At 44.9% G+C, this 19,352-nt stretch overlaps 1 protein-coding gene across 1 annotated transcript in view; it reads right to left on the reverse strand.

Moving 5' to 3' along the window:
* Window positions 1–19,352, reverse strand: part of ptch2 (patched 2) — a 127,008-nt gene that overhangs the window by 24,328 nt on the left and 83,328 nt on the right. The window contains exons 16-19 of the mRNA XM_085983125.1: window positions 9,959–10,101; window positions 8,802–8,982; window positions 7,180–7,460; window positions 560–697 (exon numbers count right to left, since the gene is read on the reverse strand). Of these exons, the coding sequence (XP_085839251.1) occupies window positions 560–697; window positions 7,180–7,460; window positions 8,802–8,982; window positions 9,959–10,101 (743 nt within the window). The remainder of the gene's footprint in view (window positions 1–559; window positions 698–7,179; window positions 7,461–8,801; window positions 8,983–9,958; window positions 10,102–19,352) is intronic.

Consider the following 19,352-nt stretch of genomic DNA (forward strand, 5'->3'; position numbering starts at 1 on the left):
CTCTGGGTGAAAAAAGTTTTTCTTCAACTCCCCTCCAATCCTTCTACCAATTACTTTAAATTGTTGTATCTACAATGGTCATCAATATTAAGTCTATCCTGCTGCTAAATTCTTCTGCTCTAAATTTACGTATTTATCAACACTACCACCACCAACTTGCATTTAGTTGGTGCCTTAAAAGTAGAAATTGTCCCAAGGTGCTTCACAGAAGTATAATCAGACAAAAATCAACACTGAGCCAAAGAAGAATATATTAGGAGGGGTGATTAAAAGGTTGGTCAATGAGATAGGTGTTAAGAAGGGTCTTAAGGAGGAGAGGCTGAGACATTTAGGGAGAGTTTAGGGCCTTGACAGCAGAAAGCATGCTCACCAATGATGGGGTGAAGAGATTGGGCGATGCACAAGAGGGTGGAGTAGGAGGAATGCAGAGATAGGAAAAAACTAGAGTGAGACATGGGTTCAGCACCAAGACTTGACTGTGGGCAAAAGTCACAGCCCTGGGATGGGCTGCGGTTGTCCTTGTTGGTAGGCATATACAAGACTGTGGTGATCTACTTACCAGAGCTACATGGACAGTGAATTCCACTCCAATTCCAACAGATGCAATCAGGATCACTACAGGGATTGCACTCAGTTTGATGCCTATCAGTCCCATAATTCCAAACAGCTCCACTGTCATCATAGCCAGAATAAATACCTACAGATAAACAAGAGAAGGTTAATATCTTAGACTTGCATGGATAGCAAGAGCTCTCGATGGCTTGGGCCTGGGTGGCAAGAAGTCCATCTGTAATGGGTAGTGTCACCAGGGTAAAGTACCTTACAAGACATTTCACCATTTATGTGTATGGTGGGGGAGTGAAATGACACTGCTAATTTATTACATATAATCACAATTTCCACAAAATACTAGGTTTCAAAATACAAAAAAAAGAGAAGAAATTCTAATAGATTGTGCTACAGTAGATGCAGGAATAAAAATGCGCAGTTTGGTTTTAGTTGAGGAGCTAATCAGTGGAACAGAGGCTCGCATATTGCTAGACAAGAATTAAATTGGTGGATAAAAGCACGGATATTATTCAGAACCTGGTGAGCTGCTTTTTTAAAACATATCCGATTAGGAAAATATCTTGTCCTTGCCTAGCTGGCGTTGAATTTGCCAAAGATTGTAGTCCTCCCCCCTCCTCCATTATAATGCAGTCCTTTGGAGCCATACAACAGTGACTACACTTCAAAAACTACTTCATTGGCAGTAAAGCGCTTTGGGAAGTCCGGTGGGTGTGAAAGGTGCTATATAAATGCATGTTTTTCTTTCATATAGAAAATAAGTTGAAAAAGGGTACAGGATTTGTGTCATAACAACAATAACTTGTATTTATATAGCACTTTTAATGTAGTAAAACGTCCCAATGTGCTTCACAGGAGTATTAAAAGACAAAAAATTTGACACTGAGCCACATAAGGAGAAATTAGGGCAGGTGACCAAAAGCTTGGTCAAAGAAGTAGGTTTTAAGGAGCGTCTTAAAGGAGGAAAGAGAGGTAGCGAGGCGGAGAGGTTTAGGCAGGGAATTCCAGAGCTTAGGGCCTAGGCAACAGAAGGCACGGCCACCAATGGTTGAGCGATTATAATCAGGGATGCTCAAGAGGGCAGAATTAGAGGAGTGCAGATATCTTGGGGGGTTGTGGGGCTGAAGGAGATTACAGAGATAGGGAGGGGCGAGGCCATGGAGGCATTTGAAAACAGGGATGAGAAATCTGAAATTGAGGCGTTGCTTAACCGGGAGCTAAAGTAGGTCAGTGAGCACAGGGGTGATGGGTGAATGGGACTTGGTGCGAGTTAGGACACGGGCAGCCGAGTTTTGGATTACCTCAGGTTTATGTAGGGTAGAATGTGGGAGGCCGGCCAGGAGTTCATTGGAATATTCAAGTCTAGAGGTAATATAGGCATGGATGAGGGTTTCAGCAGCAGATGAGCTGAGGCAGGGGTGGAGACAGGCAATGTTACGGAGGTGGAAATGGGCGGTCTTTGTTATGCTGCGGATATGTGGTCGGAAGCTCAATTCAGGGTCAAATATGACACCAAGTTTGCGAACAGTGTGGTTCAGCCTCAGACAGATGTTAGGGAGAGGGATGGAGTCAGTGGCTAAGGAACGGAGTTTGTGGCGGAGACCGAAAACAATGGCTTTGTTCTTCCCAATATTTAATTGCCGAAAATTTCTGCTCGTCCAGAACTGGATGTTGGACAAGCAGTCTGACAATTTAGGGGTCGAGAGAAGTGGTAGTGAGGTAGAGCTGGGTGTCATCAACGTGCATGTGGAAACTGACGCTGTGTTTTTGGATGATGTCGCCAAGGGGCAACATGTAGATGAGAAATAGGAGGGGGCCAAGGATAGATCAGTGGGGGACACCAGAGGTAACTATGCGGGAGTGGGAAGAGAAGCCGTTGCAGGTGATTCTCTGGCTATGATTAGATAGATAAGAATGGAACCAGGTGAGTGCAGTTCCACCCAGCTGGACGACGGTGGAGAGATGTTGGAGAAGGATGGAGTGGTCAACAGTGTCAAAGGCTGCAGACAAGTTAAGAAGGATGAGGAGGGATAGTTTACTTTTGTCACAGTCACAAAGGATGTCATTTGTGACTTTGATGAGAGTAGTTTTGGTACTGTGGCAAGGGCGGAAACCTGATTGGAGGGATTCAAACATGGCATTGTGGGAAAGATGGGCACGGCTTTGGGAGGCGAATACATGTTCAAGGACTTTGGAGGTTGGAGATGGGGCGGTAGTTTGCAAGGGCGGAGGGATCAAGGGTTTTTTTGAGGAGAGGTGTAATGACAGCAAATTTGAGGGAGGGGGGACAGTACCTGAGGAGAGAGAACCATTAACAATGTCAGCTAACATGGGAGCCAGAAAAGGAAGTTGGGTGGTGAGCAGTTTAGTGGGAATAGGGTCGAGGGCGCAGAAAGTGGGTCTTATGGACAAGATGAGCACGGAGAGGTCATGAGGGGAGAGCGGAGAGAAACTGGAGAAAGATGTGAGTTCAGGGCTAGGGCAGGGGGGAACTTTTGAGGAAGTTTGGCCCGGTGGGCTAGGGGAAGGAAGGGAAGCGGCAGAGGCAGCTGAACGGATGGTCTCACTCTTAGAGACAAAGAAGTCCATGAACTCCTTGCACTTGTTTTCGGAGGTGAGGGTGGAAGAGACAGGGGAGAAGGATTTAAGAAGATGGTTAGCAGTAGAGAATAAGGACAAAGTTCATTATGGGTTCTCCACCACGTTGTATAAAAATCTGTTATATAAGTCAAGACATAAAGGGAGTATTTTATTTTTTATCATTCATATTTCCTCACTTACGTGGGTGGCAGAGTAATTTGAGAGAAACATGTTGCTCCCCTTGCTTTTAATGGGCTGTTCCATTGATGATGTCATGGATTGAGTTACAATCTGTAATGGGTTTCCCACATTACTTCTTCAATTAATTACATCATCCAGTGGAACAGTTCATAGAAAAAGAGGGGGGAAATCATAATTCTGGTATTAACATTTAAGATATATTCAAGACTTTGAATGCTTGAAACAACTAAGGGACTCACTCGTTGACAGAATCAGAAAAGCTTCCTGTAAGTTTGAGGATTTACTTTAAGGGTTAACTTCAAAAGGGGAGAGGAGAAAGGTGTTGCCCTTTTGTAAGAAAATGCTGGAGCAAGGGGTTTGTTTATAGTTTGCGCTTTTATCTTCCGCTGCGAGCTATTTAAATGTAAATTCTTTCAGCCTCCTCTAGCCCTAACCTGGAGAAGATGAGGTTAGCAGCAAGCAAGCATTCTCTCTGAACCTTGCTGCCACTATCATCTGTTAGGCATCGAGTTACAGGGGCCTCCCGTGATTCAATGTTTACAAGGAATGTCTACCACCTTTAAAGTGGGGACAAGTAAACCTTTTGTTTCCATTTTTTTATTCCACAGAACCAGCGCCCACTCCTAACTCTTTGCTTGCAAGTTGAAGCCTTACACATTTGGCTGCATGACTACAATGAACAGTCAAGGTTTTGCGTGCCTGCATGAAAATTGGTTCTCTCTTTTCTTTTTCGGTTTCCCTGTAACTAGGTTATGATAAGATTCTTGCTTTGAAGTCAGCACGAGGCAGGTTTTGTCACGCATACCCTGTTGTTTGACTTGCGCAAAAGGAACCATAGATAACTTAAAAAATTCCTTCATAATGAAACTGAGCAGGATTACTATACACAGACGAGTTTCCAGCATGCCACTGTTATAAAGGGAATTGTCACTACTGTAACTAAGCATCAACTAAGAAGCAAAATATATATTTTTTAAATTCCAAAGTAATGTTTTTTTGCCAAACAGATTTTTGTAGAAAAATATTGCGGTCGTGTGTTTGTGCATAAACATATTGTGCCGTAAAATGGGAGGAAAAGATATCACATCCAAGATATGTTGGTCTTCCCTTCCCCATAGTTATTTTCCAATCTCAGCTGTGCCAAACTAAAGGCTGGACTCAGCTCCTAAAGGAGAGGAGTAACATTGAAGGGCAACTCATCCCTCAGCCTTGGTGCTGGTGCATGTTGACTCTTTCGTGGCCAACTGAACAAATAGAGGGTTTTGACTCTACAATTCACACATGTGTTCAAGCCCATCAGCGCGTGAAATGGAGGAAAGGGAGAGCCTCATAATGCCTGCGGGTACGCGACAAGGCTGTAATTGAATGGGGGGGGTGGTGGGGGGGCGAGCGGGGCGTTGAGATGATATCACAATTTACAACTTCAGTATTTTGTGAACATCATCCAAAACCCCTAAATTCATTTACATCCTTGTAACCTAATCCCAGATATTTATTATTTCCATTTTTGAACTCACTTGTACTTTAAAGAACATAATGGTTTCTCAAAATTGTTGCAATTTCTGTATTTTAGTAAGAAAGATTTGCATTTACATAGTGCCTTTCATGACCTCAGGACCTCCCAAAGCACTTTACAGCAAATGAAGTACTTTTGAAGTGTAGTCACTGTTGTAATATAGGAATCATGGCAGCCAATTTGCACACAGCAAGCTCCCACAAACGAGATAATCCTGATTGATCACCTGATAATCTGTTCTTTTTAGTGATGTTGGTTGAGGGATAAATATTGGCCAAGACACTAGGGAGAACTCTCCTACTCTTCTTTGAATAGTGCCATGGGATCTTTTACATCCAGCTGGGAGGGCAGCCGGGGCATCAGTTTAACGTCTCTTCCAAAAGACGGCACCTACCTCAGTACTGCACAGGAGTGTCAGCCTGGAATTTGTGCTCAAGTCTCTGGAGTGGGACTTGAACCCACAACCTTCTGACTCAGAGGCGAAAGTGCTACCACTGAGCCACAGCTGACACATTTGGCTTTGCAAAATGTTATTCCTTCTACATTTCTCAATGTAAAGTATGTCTGCAGATTCTTTTCCAAAAGAATCAGTTTTTGTCAGTTTCCTCTTGAAGCTGGGTTTGCTTTTCATGGTATTATTAACTGGGCCTTGGAAAAATGCCTTGCGGTGACCCCTCCTGGCCAATAGGCCTCCCCTTCCTTACTGTGAAATCCTTCCCAGCCACTCTGCTGCCATAGCCCGTCAGCTGCTGATGGATTGATTTAGCACATGAAGGTCAAGCCAAGGACAATTCTTTCCCCAAATTCAAACAGACAGGGATGTGGGGGTCCCTTGAGCACTGACTATTTTATCACTGTTTTCTTAAAAGATTACTTCCCACTGTACTCCATCAGCCTCAAACAATATCGCCTACAATTTAATTTATTGGCAACTGTCAGTGATTCTTCAGAGACTAGTAAGGTTATAAAAATGAAGGTATCGTACTATATTTTCTCTGGCATTTGTGTTGTCAACTTCTAGTCATTTTTAAAACTTTGGTTGATCTTGTAATTAAAAAAAAACAAGGTACTTGACGAACAAATATTAGAACTTCTCGGCTGGCAACCCAAGGTGCTAAAATATTGACCATCCAGATTTCCAAATGTCCTTTCAAGGGACACAATGGCCAGTGCCATCATTGTTCCTCCCAGGAACACAATCGGAAAGGCTCCATCCAAACTGTGTGTGTGTGTGAGAGAGAAACAAGCACTTTTTTAAATCAAGGTTGTCAGCCTTGATTGTGTTTTTGTACAGTATTCTGCATTACAGAAAATTATGGGCAATCTCTGAATATCAAAGACTTTTAGGACCCCGACCATGTGAAAAGGAAATGATATACTCAATGGTGCTGGGGAGAGGGTATTAGTCACAACTGGATATTCCACCAATCACAGAATCAATACTGCAAAAATATTTAAATCAAATTGAACAGTTTGCATGTGCAAAATAACAACATTTAACATAATAAACCTCATCACACAGAGTTCCACAACTTGGTTTTAGCTTTAATCTTGGGGTATCACCAGCGTGTCATTCACCAATGGATCAGAAAGACTATCCTGTTAGTGATAGTGAGTTCCACATGCCCTCTCTCTCTCTCACACACACACAAGAACCCACCATAACTCATTCTTGCTGGTTGCACATGTGAGTTGTGCCGCACTGGTGAGATGGACTCTATGTGTGCAGCAAAAAATTAAGCATTCAATGTGCAATAAAATAATCTTGTAACATTCTTTTTTAAATAGCTCCCCTTTTGGGTTTCTCTCTTTTACGCGTGACTCATGGTTCCAATGGCAAAGCTGCTCAACAACCAGTCACTAGTGGTAGGTAATAAAGAAACACTGGAAGAGGCCTGGGAGATGGTTGTTTGTTTAACCCCTCTGCTGGGGTAATACTTAGTGCGGGGAAGAGAAGAAAAAAATGAAAAGGGCCCATCCAATGTCCCCTCTAAGCTGTACACGTGCCCGGCCATACAACAATCGGGAAGGTACCGCGTAGGCCGCTCACAAGCTGTTCCCTCTAAGATACCACACAGCAAATTTAAAGGTACCGCGCACAAATTTTTTTTTAGAAGGAACATTGGGCTCGTCTCTGACCCTGAACCACCTGAGCACTACATTTGTGGTCGGAGTATTTTTGATGTAGCTCTTTAAGAGGTCCAGTATTTGAACAAAATGCGCACATTGTGAAAGAAATAATAATGGAGGAAAGTGCAACTCCCCTGCCCCTTCCTGTCTGACCACCACGACTGTTAATTACAAGAGACACTTACAATGATGCCAGCTGTCCAAGGGTTGAGCAGCAGAAGCGCGCACACCAGGAACGTGCAGGCCAGCACAATGCTGATGGAGAGCAGAAACCAGTGCCTCAGGCCGATGTACTGTTCCCAGAACAGGAAAGGGTAACCGTTGGGATAGTTGAGCACCCCCTTCTTAGCGAACTCCTCACATATTGCTCTGATGCTCTCGATGGCTTCTATGAAATCTGAGGTTTTCTGCAGGCCGGTCAGGTAGAAAGGGAACTGAGCAAACTCGATAAGCTCAGCAGCAGGAACTGTGTAAAAGGGCGAGAGGAGGGAAAGGCAGAAAACAGTTAAAATGAGGTGAAAAATTAAACATGATAGATGATAACATCTATCAAGTATAGTGACCCATACTGCGGTGGGTTTCCTCCCCCACGCATTGTTACAGGTTAATAGCATATCCTGTATCTATTATAATACTGTACAGGAAATGTCACTGTTATAATTGTTGCAGCAACATCACCAGGATTCTACGTACTGTACCACAGTTTCAGGGAGCCACTGAAAGGGTCCATCCTTATCTTACATTAATCTGTATAACTGTGATTGCATTGATTGCAGCAGGTGGGACGAGGCTGCTGCAAAATAGATTTGCCGTCAGGGATTAGATTTGGTATGACTGCCATATGGAACATCTGATTGCTGCAGACAGGACATGACCATTTGGCACGGTCAGTGGATGTCCAGGTGACCTCTGCAAATGGGTCATGTGGCTGTTAGCTGCTGACTGTGATTGCGCAGAACAGGTGGTTGCTGCTAATTAGCAGCATTGCAACAATAGAGAAAACCCATCAGCACCCAGAGGGCATGACTGATCTGGCCAGATGATTGTTGAAACAGACAGGAGACCAGTTTACACAGAATCTCGTTAAAGTTGCCAGACTCCAGATGTACTCCGATCTCTTCGTGCCACCCTGCACCATCTCCTGAATAAGATGGCTCGCAGTCAGCCTAATTTTAAATCTCTATACCAGTGCCACCTTGGGGTCCTGCTGTTGAAAAGAAGTTATTCAGAACAGCCTCAGTGAGCTCATACTCCCTCAGCCCTGCTTCATTGACCTTATCTCCCCATGACTAGGTTTTGCCATAAAGGGAAGTGCAGGCAAGCACGTGTGCCCTATCAGTCCAGGATGCAGTGCATCGATTCATTGACGTACTGTGCCACCACCACTGTTCCAGTAGTTTGGTTGCGAAGAGGCGTCCAGCTTGACTATATTTTTACAAGGACTGTGGGTCACTCCATCCCACAGTGACACCGATGACAGTGTCAAAGTGATGATGTGAATAAGCCGCAGTGTGCATGCGGGAAGCGAGAGATTCCTTTGGTGGTGTCATCATTAAATAAATCATAGGCTAATTACTTTCAAAACGGCTACTGCCAACAAGGGAGAGCGGAATAGCAGGTGGCAATGGAAAACCAAACTGAGCTTTATTGCCCTATATTGATGAATTTATCTTTCACACTCAGGATGGTAAAGGTTTACAGGTTACGTTTTAGCAGTACGTCCTCTGGGTTATATTCTAGAGTTCTTCTCAAGATAAGACCTTTCGCCCAGTTACACATAGGCTTTGGAACACTTTGCAATACCTACTTCTCAAATTCTCTCCGGTTGTGTCATATTTGTCGTGAATCCATTCAGGTGGGTGAGGGTTGAAGTTAGCCTGAGATGCAGCGTAACCCAGGGGGTCATTGCTGACCCACACTGTGAGATAGATGTAAAAGGTGTCAGGATTGATTGTTCCATCCTCATCCACCAACTGCCTCGAAGTCAACTATAACAAAGAAGACGGGGAAACTGTTATTGCACCTTTTTACCTTTATGTGGGACATGGGCAAAATGGTGTATCGGCATTCATGAGCCAGCCTTAGAGGTCACAACCAACATAAAAGAACAGTAAATCTGTGTTCACAAACATTGAAGCTTTCATCTTCTACAGTCTGGAACTAGACAGGTTTTAATTCTGGTTTTATTTCTGTTCACAGTTATACAGTACATGATTTGTGAGTAGTTTTCTTTTATGACAGGGTGGAATTTGTACTCAGCAGCATAAAGAATATCCGTGGTGGGGAATGGAATATTTTCCTGCTTTTTGCATCATATAAGCATACAAGTATGATTGACAGGAAAAGGGCAGATAGTCCATCAAGCCTGTCCACTGCAGTCATGATAAAACTGAACATCATGATCCCCATGGACCCATCACACACCAGGAGCTATGTCATCTGGAATAGGGAAAAGATCAGAGAAAAACCATAGGCCAATTCAGGGGGAAAGAATCTGGAAAATTCCTCACCGACCCCCGAGGGTGATTAAAACAAGTTCCAGGAGCCCACAGCGAGCGTGAGACACATCACCCAATATCAGCAAGTCAGGTACAACGCATGCTGGATTTGGAGTAAAGCTCCCTCCACTGTGCTCCACGTATATGCCTTAACCTAGTCTTAGAATGCTATTCAGGCACCAGTGTGACATTTCCTGCATTGGGTATCCTTGTAATCTGAATGGGACTCTTAATTGAGTGCCAAATTCGGGATGCCGGAGAAAGAAGATTTCCATCCCATGAATCAGGACTGGATTCAAACCCAGGCCTTAGATTGTGTGCGCTAATTAACTGTGCCATTCAGATCCATAAAATGTTCTGATTACTGACAGCTTCATTCGTACATTCTAACAGAGAAGGCAATTTTATGCCATTTAAGCCCAGCCCACACAGACCAATCAAAGGGCTACATGCTTATCTGGCTCACCTGGTTATAGTTGAAGGGCTCTTTCTTGTTTCCAGTTTGTATGAGTAGTTTATAGGCGAGGACTCCATCTTCTGAGCCATTGCGGTAACTCTCCCTGGTGATTTTGCCTGTCCGCCAATCTTCATCAAATGCAGCCTGTAACCCTGGGTGATGAAGTCAACAGCATGTGAGAAGTCAGAAGGGCTGGCATGTAGCTATTATAACACTAGTGAAAAATGCTTTTAATCCGATCCTGGGAAGAGCTCCTACTTACGCATGGTTGGGGATAGAGTATTGTGGTAGATCTGCACTACAACTGACCCATCCTCAGGCGAGTACTCTTTACCACATGGTTGTCAAATTTACATTTACTGAAGCTTCTATCCATAATGGGGCCTCTAAAGTGAGATTGCTGCCAAACTCGGAGTAGGTTTATGAAAATTAACAGATATAGCAGTATTGCTCAGGCAGTTATACCACATCTTGGGAGCTCAGATAGCACCAATAAATCACCGAGGGGTAGGTTTTCCTCTTCAGCACCTGGGGGGTAATCTGGCGGAGTGGATCGCTCACCCATTTTAGAACGGGCCTAATTTTCATATGATTAATTTCATTGGAATGAAAACCTGGCAAGCTCTGTAAAGGGGGGTGCGATCCGTTCCACCAAATAATTGCCCTGAAGACAAAAATCTACCCGAGCTTCACTTTTATAATTGCACCACTTACAAGAAGTATGCACTCTACACCTGCTGTCCTGCTGCCCTTTAGTATATCACTAAAATACAGATTATCTGGTCATTTATCACATTGCTGTTGCTATCAAAATTGGCTGCCGCATTTCCCACATTACAACAGTGACTACACTTCAAAAAGTACTTCATTGGCTGTAAAGCGCTTTGAGACATCTGGTGGCCGTGAAAGGCGCTGTATAAATGCAAGTCTTTCTTTCTTTCTTGTCCTTCTAGGTGCTAGAGGTCACGGGTTTGGGAGGTACTGTCAAAGAAGCCTTGGCGAGTTGCTGCAGACACGGTGCATCAGTGGTGGAGGGACTGAGGCCTAGAAATTGGCCTGAGGCGCCCAAGCGGTGCAAAGTTCGCTTGTGCGCTGGAATTTGCGCCGCGATCGCCACATTAGCGATCGCCGCAAATTCAGTTGAAGTGCCCCTAGAGGGAGACGGGGCGCGGCTCGAGGCGCTCCGCGTCCCTCTTAGGGCGCTGGCGCTGAAACTGAATATCGCAGCGCAACATGCCGCAGCGCCACACGCTGTGGCACGGCGCGCTGCGGTACTGCAGGCCTTCCTCCCACTGTTAAGGGGGAGGGGCCTGCAACAGCGCGATCCCCGCTCGCAAGTGCTAGCAAACGAGCCCGGCACCAAGGAGAAGTGCCGGGCTCTCGGGAAACAGCCGGCAATGCCGCGGGGAGGGGGGTTAGGAGGCCGGGGATGGAGGTGCTGGCAGGCGGCCGCCCCGCACCTCCACCTTAACTTGCGCTGCTGCCGGCACAGTAAGGCCCTGTGAACCGGGCGCGGGTAGCGAACGGTGCAACTGCGGCGTTCGCTACCAAATATCGCGAACGGGGCGCAAATGGGGTGCTGCGCACACCGATGACATCATCGGTGGTGGCGCAGCGCAAATGGCTAACGCCACCATTAGCGCCCCTGCTGAATATCGTGGGAGGCGCAGCCAGTGGCGCTACAGCCACTGACTGCCTCTTTAGGCGCTAAGAGGTGGCGCTACTCACCCAATTTTTCCCCCTGAATGTTTAAGGTGCTGGATGGGGTGCCAATCAAGTGGGCTGCTTTGTCCTGGATGGTGTTGAGCTTTTTGAGTGTTGTTGGAGCTGCACTCATCCAGGCAAGTGGAGAGTATTCCATCACACTCCTGACTTGTGCCTTGTAGATGGTGGGAAGGCTTTGGGGAGTCAGGAGGTGAGTCACTCACTCAGAATACCCAGCCTCTGACCTTATCTTGTAGCCACAGTATTTATGTAGCTGGTCCAGTTAAGTTTCTGGTCAATGGTGATCCCCAGGATGTTGATGGTGGGGGATTCGACAATGGCAATGCAATTGAATGTCAATGGGAGGTGGTTATACTTTCTCTTGTTGGAGGTGGTCATTGCCTGGCGCTTGAGTGGCATGAATGTTACTTGCTACTTATCAGCACAAGCCTGAATGTCATCCAGGTCTTGCTGCATGCGGGCATGGACTGTTTCATTATCTGTGGAGTTGCGAATGGAACTGAACACTGTGCAATCATCAGCGAACATTCCCACTTTTGACCTTATGATGGAGGGAAGGCCATTGATGAAGCAGCTGAAGATGGTTGGGCCTAGGACACTGCCCTGAGGAACTGCTGCAGCGATGTCCTGGGGTTGAGATGATTGGCCTCCAACAAGCACAGCCATCTTCCTTTGTGCTAGGTATGACTCCAGCCAGTGGAGAGTTTCCCTCCCGATTCCCATTGACTTCAGTTTTACTAGGGCTCCGTAATGCCACACTCACTCAAATGCTGCCTTGGTGTCAAGGGCAGTCACTCTCAGCTCACCTCTGGAATTCAGCTTTTTTATCCATGTTTGGGCCAAGGCTGTAATGAGGTCAGGAGCTGAGTGGTCTTGGCAGAACCATTGATTTGCCCCGAAATGCAAAATAAGTGTAACAAAACAAATTGATTCAAACAAAACTTTTCAGAACAATTCAGTTGCTGCCACCATTTAATCTTGTGGCTTTAAAAAAAACACTTCAAAGCAGTAATTTAACATCACTGGAAAAAACCCACAATTAAGATCTGGGAATGCCTGGGGTGTATTAAAAGGCACTGTGTGCAAGTTTAATTTTTATTTTTAGATCGTTGAATGATACCCTGTGTGGTCTGACAGAAAAGGATATACTGTCTTTCAAAAAGCAATAGCCTGCTCAATCTGTTACGGCTGTGACAAAGGCATTTTTTAAACCAGTAAACTCCATCTGGCAAACCCTTTGAACATTCAAGCATCTTTACTTCACTTTTATTTTGCATCTGTGTGTGTTTCTCACTCTAGTTCTTTCTATCTGTGCCTCCGACACTCTTTAAGAGCAGTAAAATGCTCAACTGTGCCAATGACTTCACTATTTGCTGAAATCCTGATCTCAGTCGAGGAGGATTATTTCCCCCAAAAGCTGTAGCAATAAAGGATACCCTCATAAGTGCTGGCACGATTTGATGTTAATAGCAGTGGAAATATCCACATTATACATGAGTGACAAATTTGCTCGGCTGGACCTGTTGGGTGTACAAGTTGTATAAAAATGAAATGCCATCTGTAGCCATGGGATGAACTAATTATACCATGAAATGAGCTAGGATGTGGCAATCTTTTCATTGGTGGAGAAGAAAGAAGTGAATATTATTTAAATAAAATATCTGATACCTGCAAACATTTCAACTGTTTTGCTATGATTCTTGAAGAAAATGGAGAAGTACCATTTTGTCCCATACCGAGGCGACTTTCTATCAGCCGTGGACACATATGCCTGCTAAACTGGCAGACTGAGCCTCAACTTTTAACTTTAAACTCTTTGATATTTTAATAGAAAGAATTGGGGAGGTGGATGGGAGGGTCCCAGAGACCCTCTAAGACTTGCCTCTTCTAATGCAAAGCTGCACAAATTCACTTCTGAAGCTCCGTGCACCGTCTGTCAACAGCGTAGGTTCAACAAAAAAAAATTGTTGGTGGGACTCTTGGGAGAGTTGGGTCAAGGGTTTCAAAGCTTGAGCATTTCTGGCTACCACAAGCTTCAGTGAGGATTGTAGCTGCACTCAGTAACTGTCTGAGCTAAGAGAAGCTGTGTGGAGTGAGTGTACCTGCCTAATGTCAGACCAAAGTGCCTGTCAGGGAAAAAATAAAAAGCCATCCAGCTGTCAGGTGCATTTGCCATGGTGTTAGCACACCCGTGTATAATTGGTCAACAGCATAAAGGACAAGCTCGTTTATCTTTTTTCTAAATCAAGCAAAATGTGTTCGCAGAAGCAGCAGTAGTATCATGAGTTATTTTTATATTTAGCTTTGTTTCCCTGGTGAGATATGTACGTACGGTGCACATGGTGATTATTTCAGTACATGAATGCATAAAGGAGGTTTACTGAATGGGGAGGGGGGGGGGGGGAGACTTCCACTGTCAGCTTCGAAGTTCCAGATGTGGACTCCGTACACTTCTCCATATGACAATTACACCAGACAAACCTAGTTCTGAATTGCGGGCAGGTATGATGGAGAAAAATATCTCACAAAGGGAACAAAGTCTGTGTATGTGCATATCGGAGAAAGAGAGGAGGGGAATGGGAAAATGACAGTATTGTGGTCACAGTATCACTAAAAAACCCACTAAAATACCAACACAGTTGAAGGAAGTTTTGGAACAAAGCTATAAAAAAATCCTAATCCGCAGCCTTGTAAAGCGAATCCAATGAGTGTCTTCGATTACAGGGCTGAGGTAGGATAATGATCCCACCTCATGCATGTCCTTGGCAAAGTGTTGGGTGCTTGTCAGAGAGATTCTGCTGAAATGTAAACACACCTTGTCATTCAATCTCACAACTGCAATCAACTCAAACCCTCAAGGCATCAGGATGTAATACGAGTAGGTTTACTGGGGAAAGAGAAAGGCATCGTTGTATTTCCCGCCCTCCCTTCCCCCTTCAGCCCCAAAGGGAATTCAACACTTCAGAGTAAATTTCTGTACTCTATGCTCCGAGAGCTGCAAGGCAGCTGTGTTTATGCTGATGAGAGGCTAAGAACAATGCTGTTTACTGGTACCAGAGGGCACCACCGAGCCCGCCCATGGAAAGGCTGGGACAAAGCAGGAGGTGCCATATTTTGGGCAGTATGACACATGAAAAAAATGAACAACTCTTCAACAAGCTGTTGGACAGGAATGGAAGGTGATGATGAGGATAGGTGCTAGATATATAGCACTTAAAACTCTCAACAACTATCAGTAAACAGTATCGCAGAGCTGTCAGTTGCGAGGGATTGGTTTACTCTCCATCGAAGCTGACTTAAAAACAAGATTCGGATTTTAAATACAGAGCCCAGTGAGACGTTAAGAATCATACATCTGATCTACAAGCAAATGGATCCTTGGATGAAGCACAGCAAATCTGTCTCTTTTATAGCAGCAGGAAAATGGAAAAATGGTCATCAAATTGCACGACAGAACAGTCTTTTGAAATAACAACAGAAAATGCTGGAAAAACTCAGCAGGCCAGGCAACATCCGTGGAGAGAAAGTGAAGACTGCATTTTTTCCTGTGTGATGTATGTGTTCAAAAATTTTTTTTAAATAGAATCTCTACCGAGCATCAGCTCAAAGAATACTATAGTCATTTCTGATTGATGAGCAAATACATTTTTCAAAACACAAAATATTTTTTGATGTGAAAATTTTCCTGAACCGTCTGTTTATGTTGTGACCCTGTTTTTTTTTTAACTTTGCAGCTCCAAAGTGGTCTAGACATCAACGGGTTAAAGAATGTACATTTCCTTTCTTGGAACTTAACCCTGAAAGCACTAGTGACTTTTGATCAGTTCACGTAGTAACTGGGCTGCTTTTCACTTAGACAGGTAGGCCATGCTTATATAACTCTTAATTTGAAATTCACTATGAATACATTTAGGAGGCCAACAAAACATGTGCTATTATGGGGCAAATGGAAAGGGAACATTAGAGAGGGTGTGTTTTGTGTGATTTCTGTTAGCGAAGGACCCAGAACCAAGTGCAAATTGCACTGATATCTCGGGTTATCAGGCATCATTGGCTCTACTGTAGCTATATAAAAATAATTTGTTAAAGCCAAAGCCTTTTTAAGGCATAAACTTTACTAAAACAAAACCACTACTAAATCAACTGAATGTCCAATGCATCCAGACATGGAAAATATTGGGGCATCATATTTTCCAATGGGAATGATAACTGACCGTTGTTGACACTGAATAAAAAACACTGCAGTTTATTTATAGGAAAAATAAACATATAAATCCAGTGATTCCTTAATGCTTGCTGTGTATGCAAAGCTTTAAAGATTTTTTGATTCTTGCCCCAACTTCAAACCTTTTCCATACATTGACCGAAAAAGTTTGGCCTTAACCCCTCCCCCATCTCGCTAATCCAGAAGCTTTCAGGATCCAATACAATTTTACACAACACGTCTGTGTCTCACTCTATAGAAATTGGGCTCCTTTATCTACAAGCCTTCATAATCCAATAAAACATGCCACCCACAAATTTGTTCAGATAGTTGAGTCACAGCTGTATATCATTACAATTAAAACTGTGAATTGAAACACCACATGCATGCAGATAAGGGCATTCTGTGTAAGTCTAAAAGCAAGCTGGATCAGCGCCAATTGAGAGTAAAGGCTGTCTCTACAACTCTCATTTACACTGCCCACTTCACTCACGCTGTGTGTGCTTCTTTCCCAAATTCACTCGGTGCATGTGGGTGTGTCTACCTTTTAAGTCTCACTGGGCGTGTTTCTTTCTCGCTTCCTTCTTCACACTTTTGTAGGTCGCAAACTCCCGCTTGTGTGCTTTTCTTTCAAACATGTACACGTTCAGTTGTTTGAAAGTTGCAATTGTCATTTTCATTTCTGGCCACTGCAACTTCCCTTTAGCTACACAAAGTCCATATAGGCCTGGTGTCGTGCACCATAGGTGGCAGCCACCGACCCCATGCCGTCTCCATCACAAAGACCACTTACTTCCACCTCTGTAATATCGCCCGTCTCTGCCCATGTCTCAGTCCATCTGCTGCTGAAACCCTCATCCATGCTTTTGTTACCGCCAGATTCGACTATTCCAATGCTTTCCTGGCCAGCCTCCCCTCTTCCACCAATCCACCTTCCATAAACAAGAGCTCATCCAAAATTCTGTGGCTGTATCCTAACTCACACCAAGCCCCATTGATCCATCACCCCTGTGCTCGCTGACCTACATTGGCTATCGGTCCAGCAATACCTCAATTTTATAATTCTCTTCCTCATGTTCAAATCCCTCCATGGCCTCACTCCTTCCTATCTTTGTAATCTCCTCCAGCCTTACAACCCTCTGAGAAATCCGCGTTCCTCCAATTCTGGCCTCTGGTGCATCCCCCCCACTTCCTTTGCCCCATCATTGGTGCCTAGGCCCAAAGCTCTGTAATTCCCTCCCTAAGCCTCTCCACCTCTCCCTCCTCCTTTAAGACACCCCTTAAAACCCACCTCACCTGTGCTTCTTTGGCTCAGTGTCAAACATTATTAAAAAAAACTCTCCCGTGAAGTGCCTTGGCACGTTTTACTACGTTAAAAGCGCTATGTTAAATGCAAGTTGTTGTTGTTGCTGGCTGCACAGGGAAAACCACCAGACAAGTGGGAGGCAGTAACAACACCTCAGTTACCCTTTGACAGTGCGACTGGAGCGAAGGTTGGTAGTGGCAGCTGCACTATGATACCGAGGGAAGGGGTCTGTGTCTCTTGGTTTCGCTTTCATTCCATGTGTTTGTGCCTCTCAGGGGTTTGGCTTTCATCCCATATGTTTCTCCCATTTTTCACAATCTCACTATGTGTGCATGTGTTGTTTATCTCTTTCTCATTAGGTGCTTTTACATTTACTGTGCCGGTTATACGAGAGTGGGCCTCTCTCGCCAGTTTACATTTACAACCAGCTACATTCTCTGCAGACACTGGGAAGAGCAGAGCCAGTGAATATTTCTTCAGTTCACTAGAAGCATGAAAAAGTGAGTCTCTGCTGCCGCCTGAACAAGATAAGCCAATCGATTTAAGCAAGTGGAGCCAATGACAAGGAAACGGCGTGGCCCGTCAGCTTAAATTTTATAATGTAAAAAACACCTATTCTTTCACTATCTGCGTCTCCTTCTCACATTCACCTGTCAAAAATGACCCATCAAAACACCCACATAGCTGTGTGTGCATTAACTCAATCACTGTTTCTATTACAGTATAATGTTAACATATGCATTTGGTGGCACTACAGTACCAGTTAACATAGAATTAAAACCGCTCTTGATTTTACATAATTAAAGAGGCTTGTCAAAATAAGTGCCTTTTGTTTTCTATTACCTACACTCAGGTTTTCAAGCCAATTCCTCATATAATAGAAAAGATATTCAATATTATTAGACACAGAAATATCTAGACATGAGCAGCACTGAACCTCTTCAAGTTATCAGAATAAGTCTCAGTAATTGTTACCATAGGAAAGTGTCTTGCAACACGACATTCTTATACAAGGGAGCAAATAATGGGTGGTATGATGATGTAATTTCCTTGTCATTCATGTCTGCCTCAATCTTTGTTCTTTTAAGCCTCAATAAAAATTAAAATGAAAACTACATGCAAAAGCCTCATCTCCAAAGTTGGAGATGCAGCAGGTCAATTGTAAGCCTCAGCACAATACAACTTGCATTTAAATAGAAAACACTTTACAAGAGAGGTAGGAAATAGATGGGATTAACGAGGACAGTACAAAAGGGGGGAGAAATTGGGTGAGTAGCGCCACCTGTTAGCGCCTAAAGAGGCAGTCAGTGGCTGTAGCGCCACTGGCTGCGTCTCCCGCGATATTCAGCAGGGGCGCTAATGGTGGCGTTAGGCATTTGCGCTGCGCCGCCACCGATGACGTCATCGGTGTGCGCAGCGCCCCATTCGTGCCCCGTTCGCGATATTTGGTAGCGAACGCCGCAGTTGCGCCGCTTGCTACCCGCGCCTGGTTCACGGGGCCTTACTGTGCCGGCAGCGGCGCAAGTTAAGGTGGAGGTGCGGGGCGGCCGCTTTTCCGGCGGCCGCCTGCCAGCACCTCTGTCCGCGGCCTCCTAACGCCCCCCCCCCCCGCGGCATTGCCGGCTGTTTCCCGAGAGCCCGGCACTTCTCCTTGGTGCCGGGCTCATTTGCCGGCACTCGCGATCGGGGCTCGCGCTGTTGCAGGCACCTCCCCCTTAACAGTGGGAGGAAGGCCTGCAGTACCGCAGCGTGCCGTGCCGCAGCGTGTGGCGCTGCGGCACGTTGTGCTGCGATAATCAGTTTCAGCGCCCTAAGAGGGACGCGGAGCGCCTCGAGCCTCGCCCCGTGTCCCTCGAGGGGCAATGAAACTCAATATCTGGCGATTGGTATCACTCCGATCGCTGCGCTAAATCCTGCGCTCCGCCGACTTTTGCGCCACTTTGGCGCCCCAACCCAATTTCTAGGCCAAGGATTTAAAACGAGAGGCGGGAGAGATGGAAAAAGATAAGGTGCCCGAGGAAGCAAAAGGTGCCGCAAGATTGAGTTAAAGAACAAGGTGGCACTTGGCACAAACTTTCCTGGCACTTTTCAGACCAAGTTTAAGGACCAGGCTGTTCTCAGTGCTGAACTTGCCAACAAATCCCATAGCTTTTGGAGCGACGGCTTTC

This window comes from Somniosus microcephalus, chromosome 3 (assembly GCF_052327205.1).
Source record: "Somniosus microcephalus isolate GS21.2 chromosome 3, FLI_Smic_1.0, whole genome shotgun sequence".
Taxonomy (NCBI): Eukaryota; Metazoa; Chordata; class Chondrichthyes; order Squaliformes; family Somniosidae; genus Somniosus; species Somniosus microcephalus.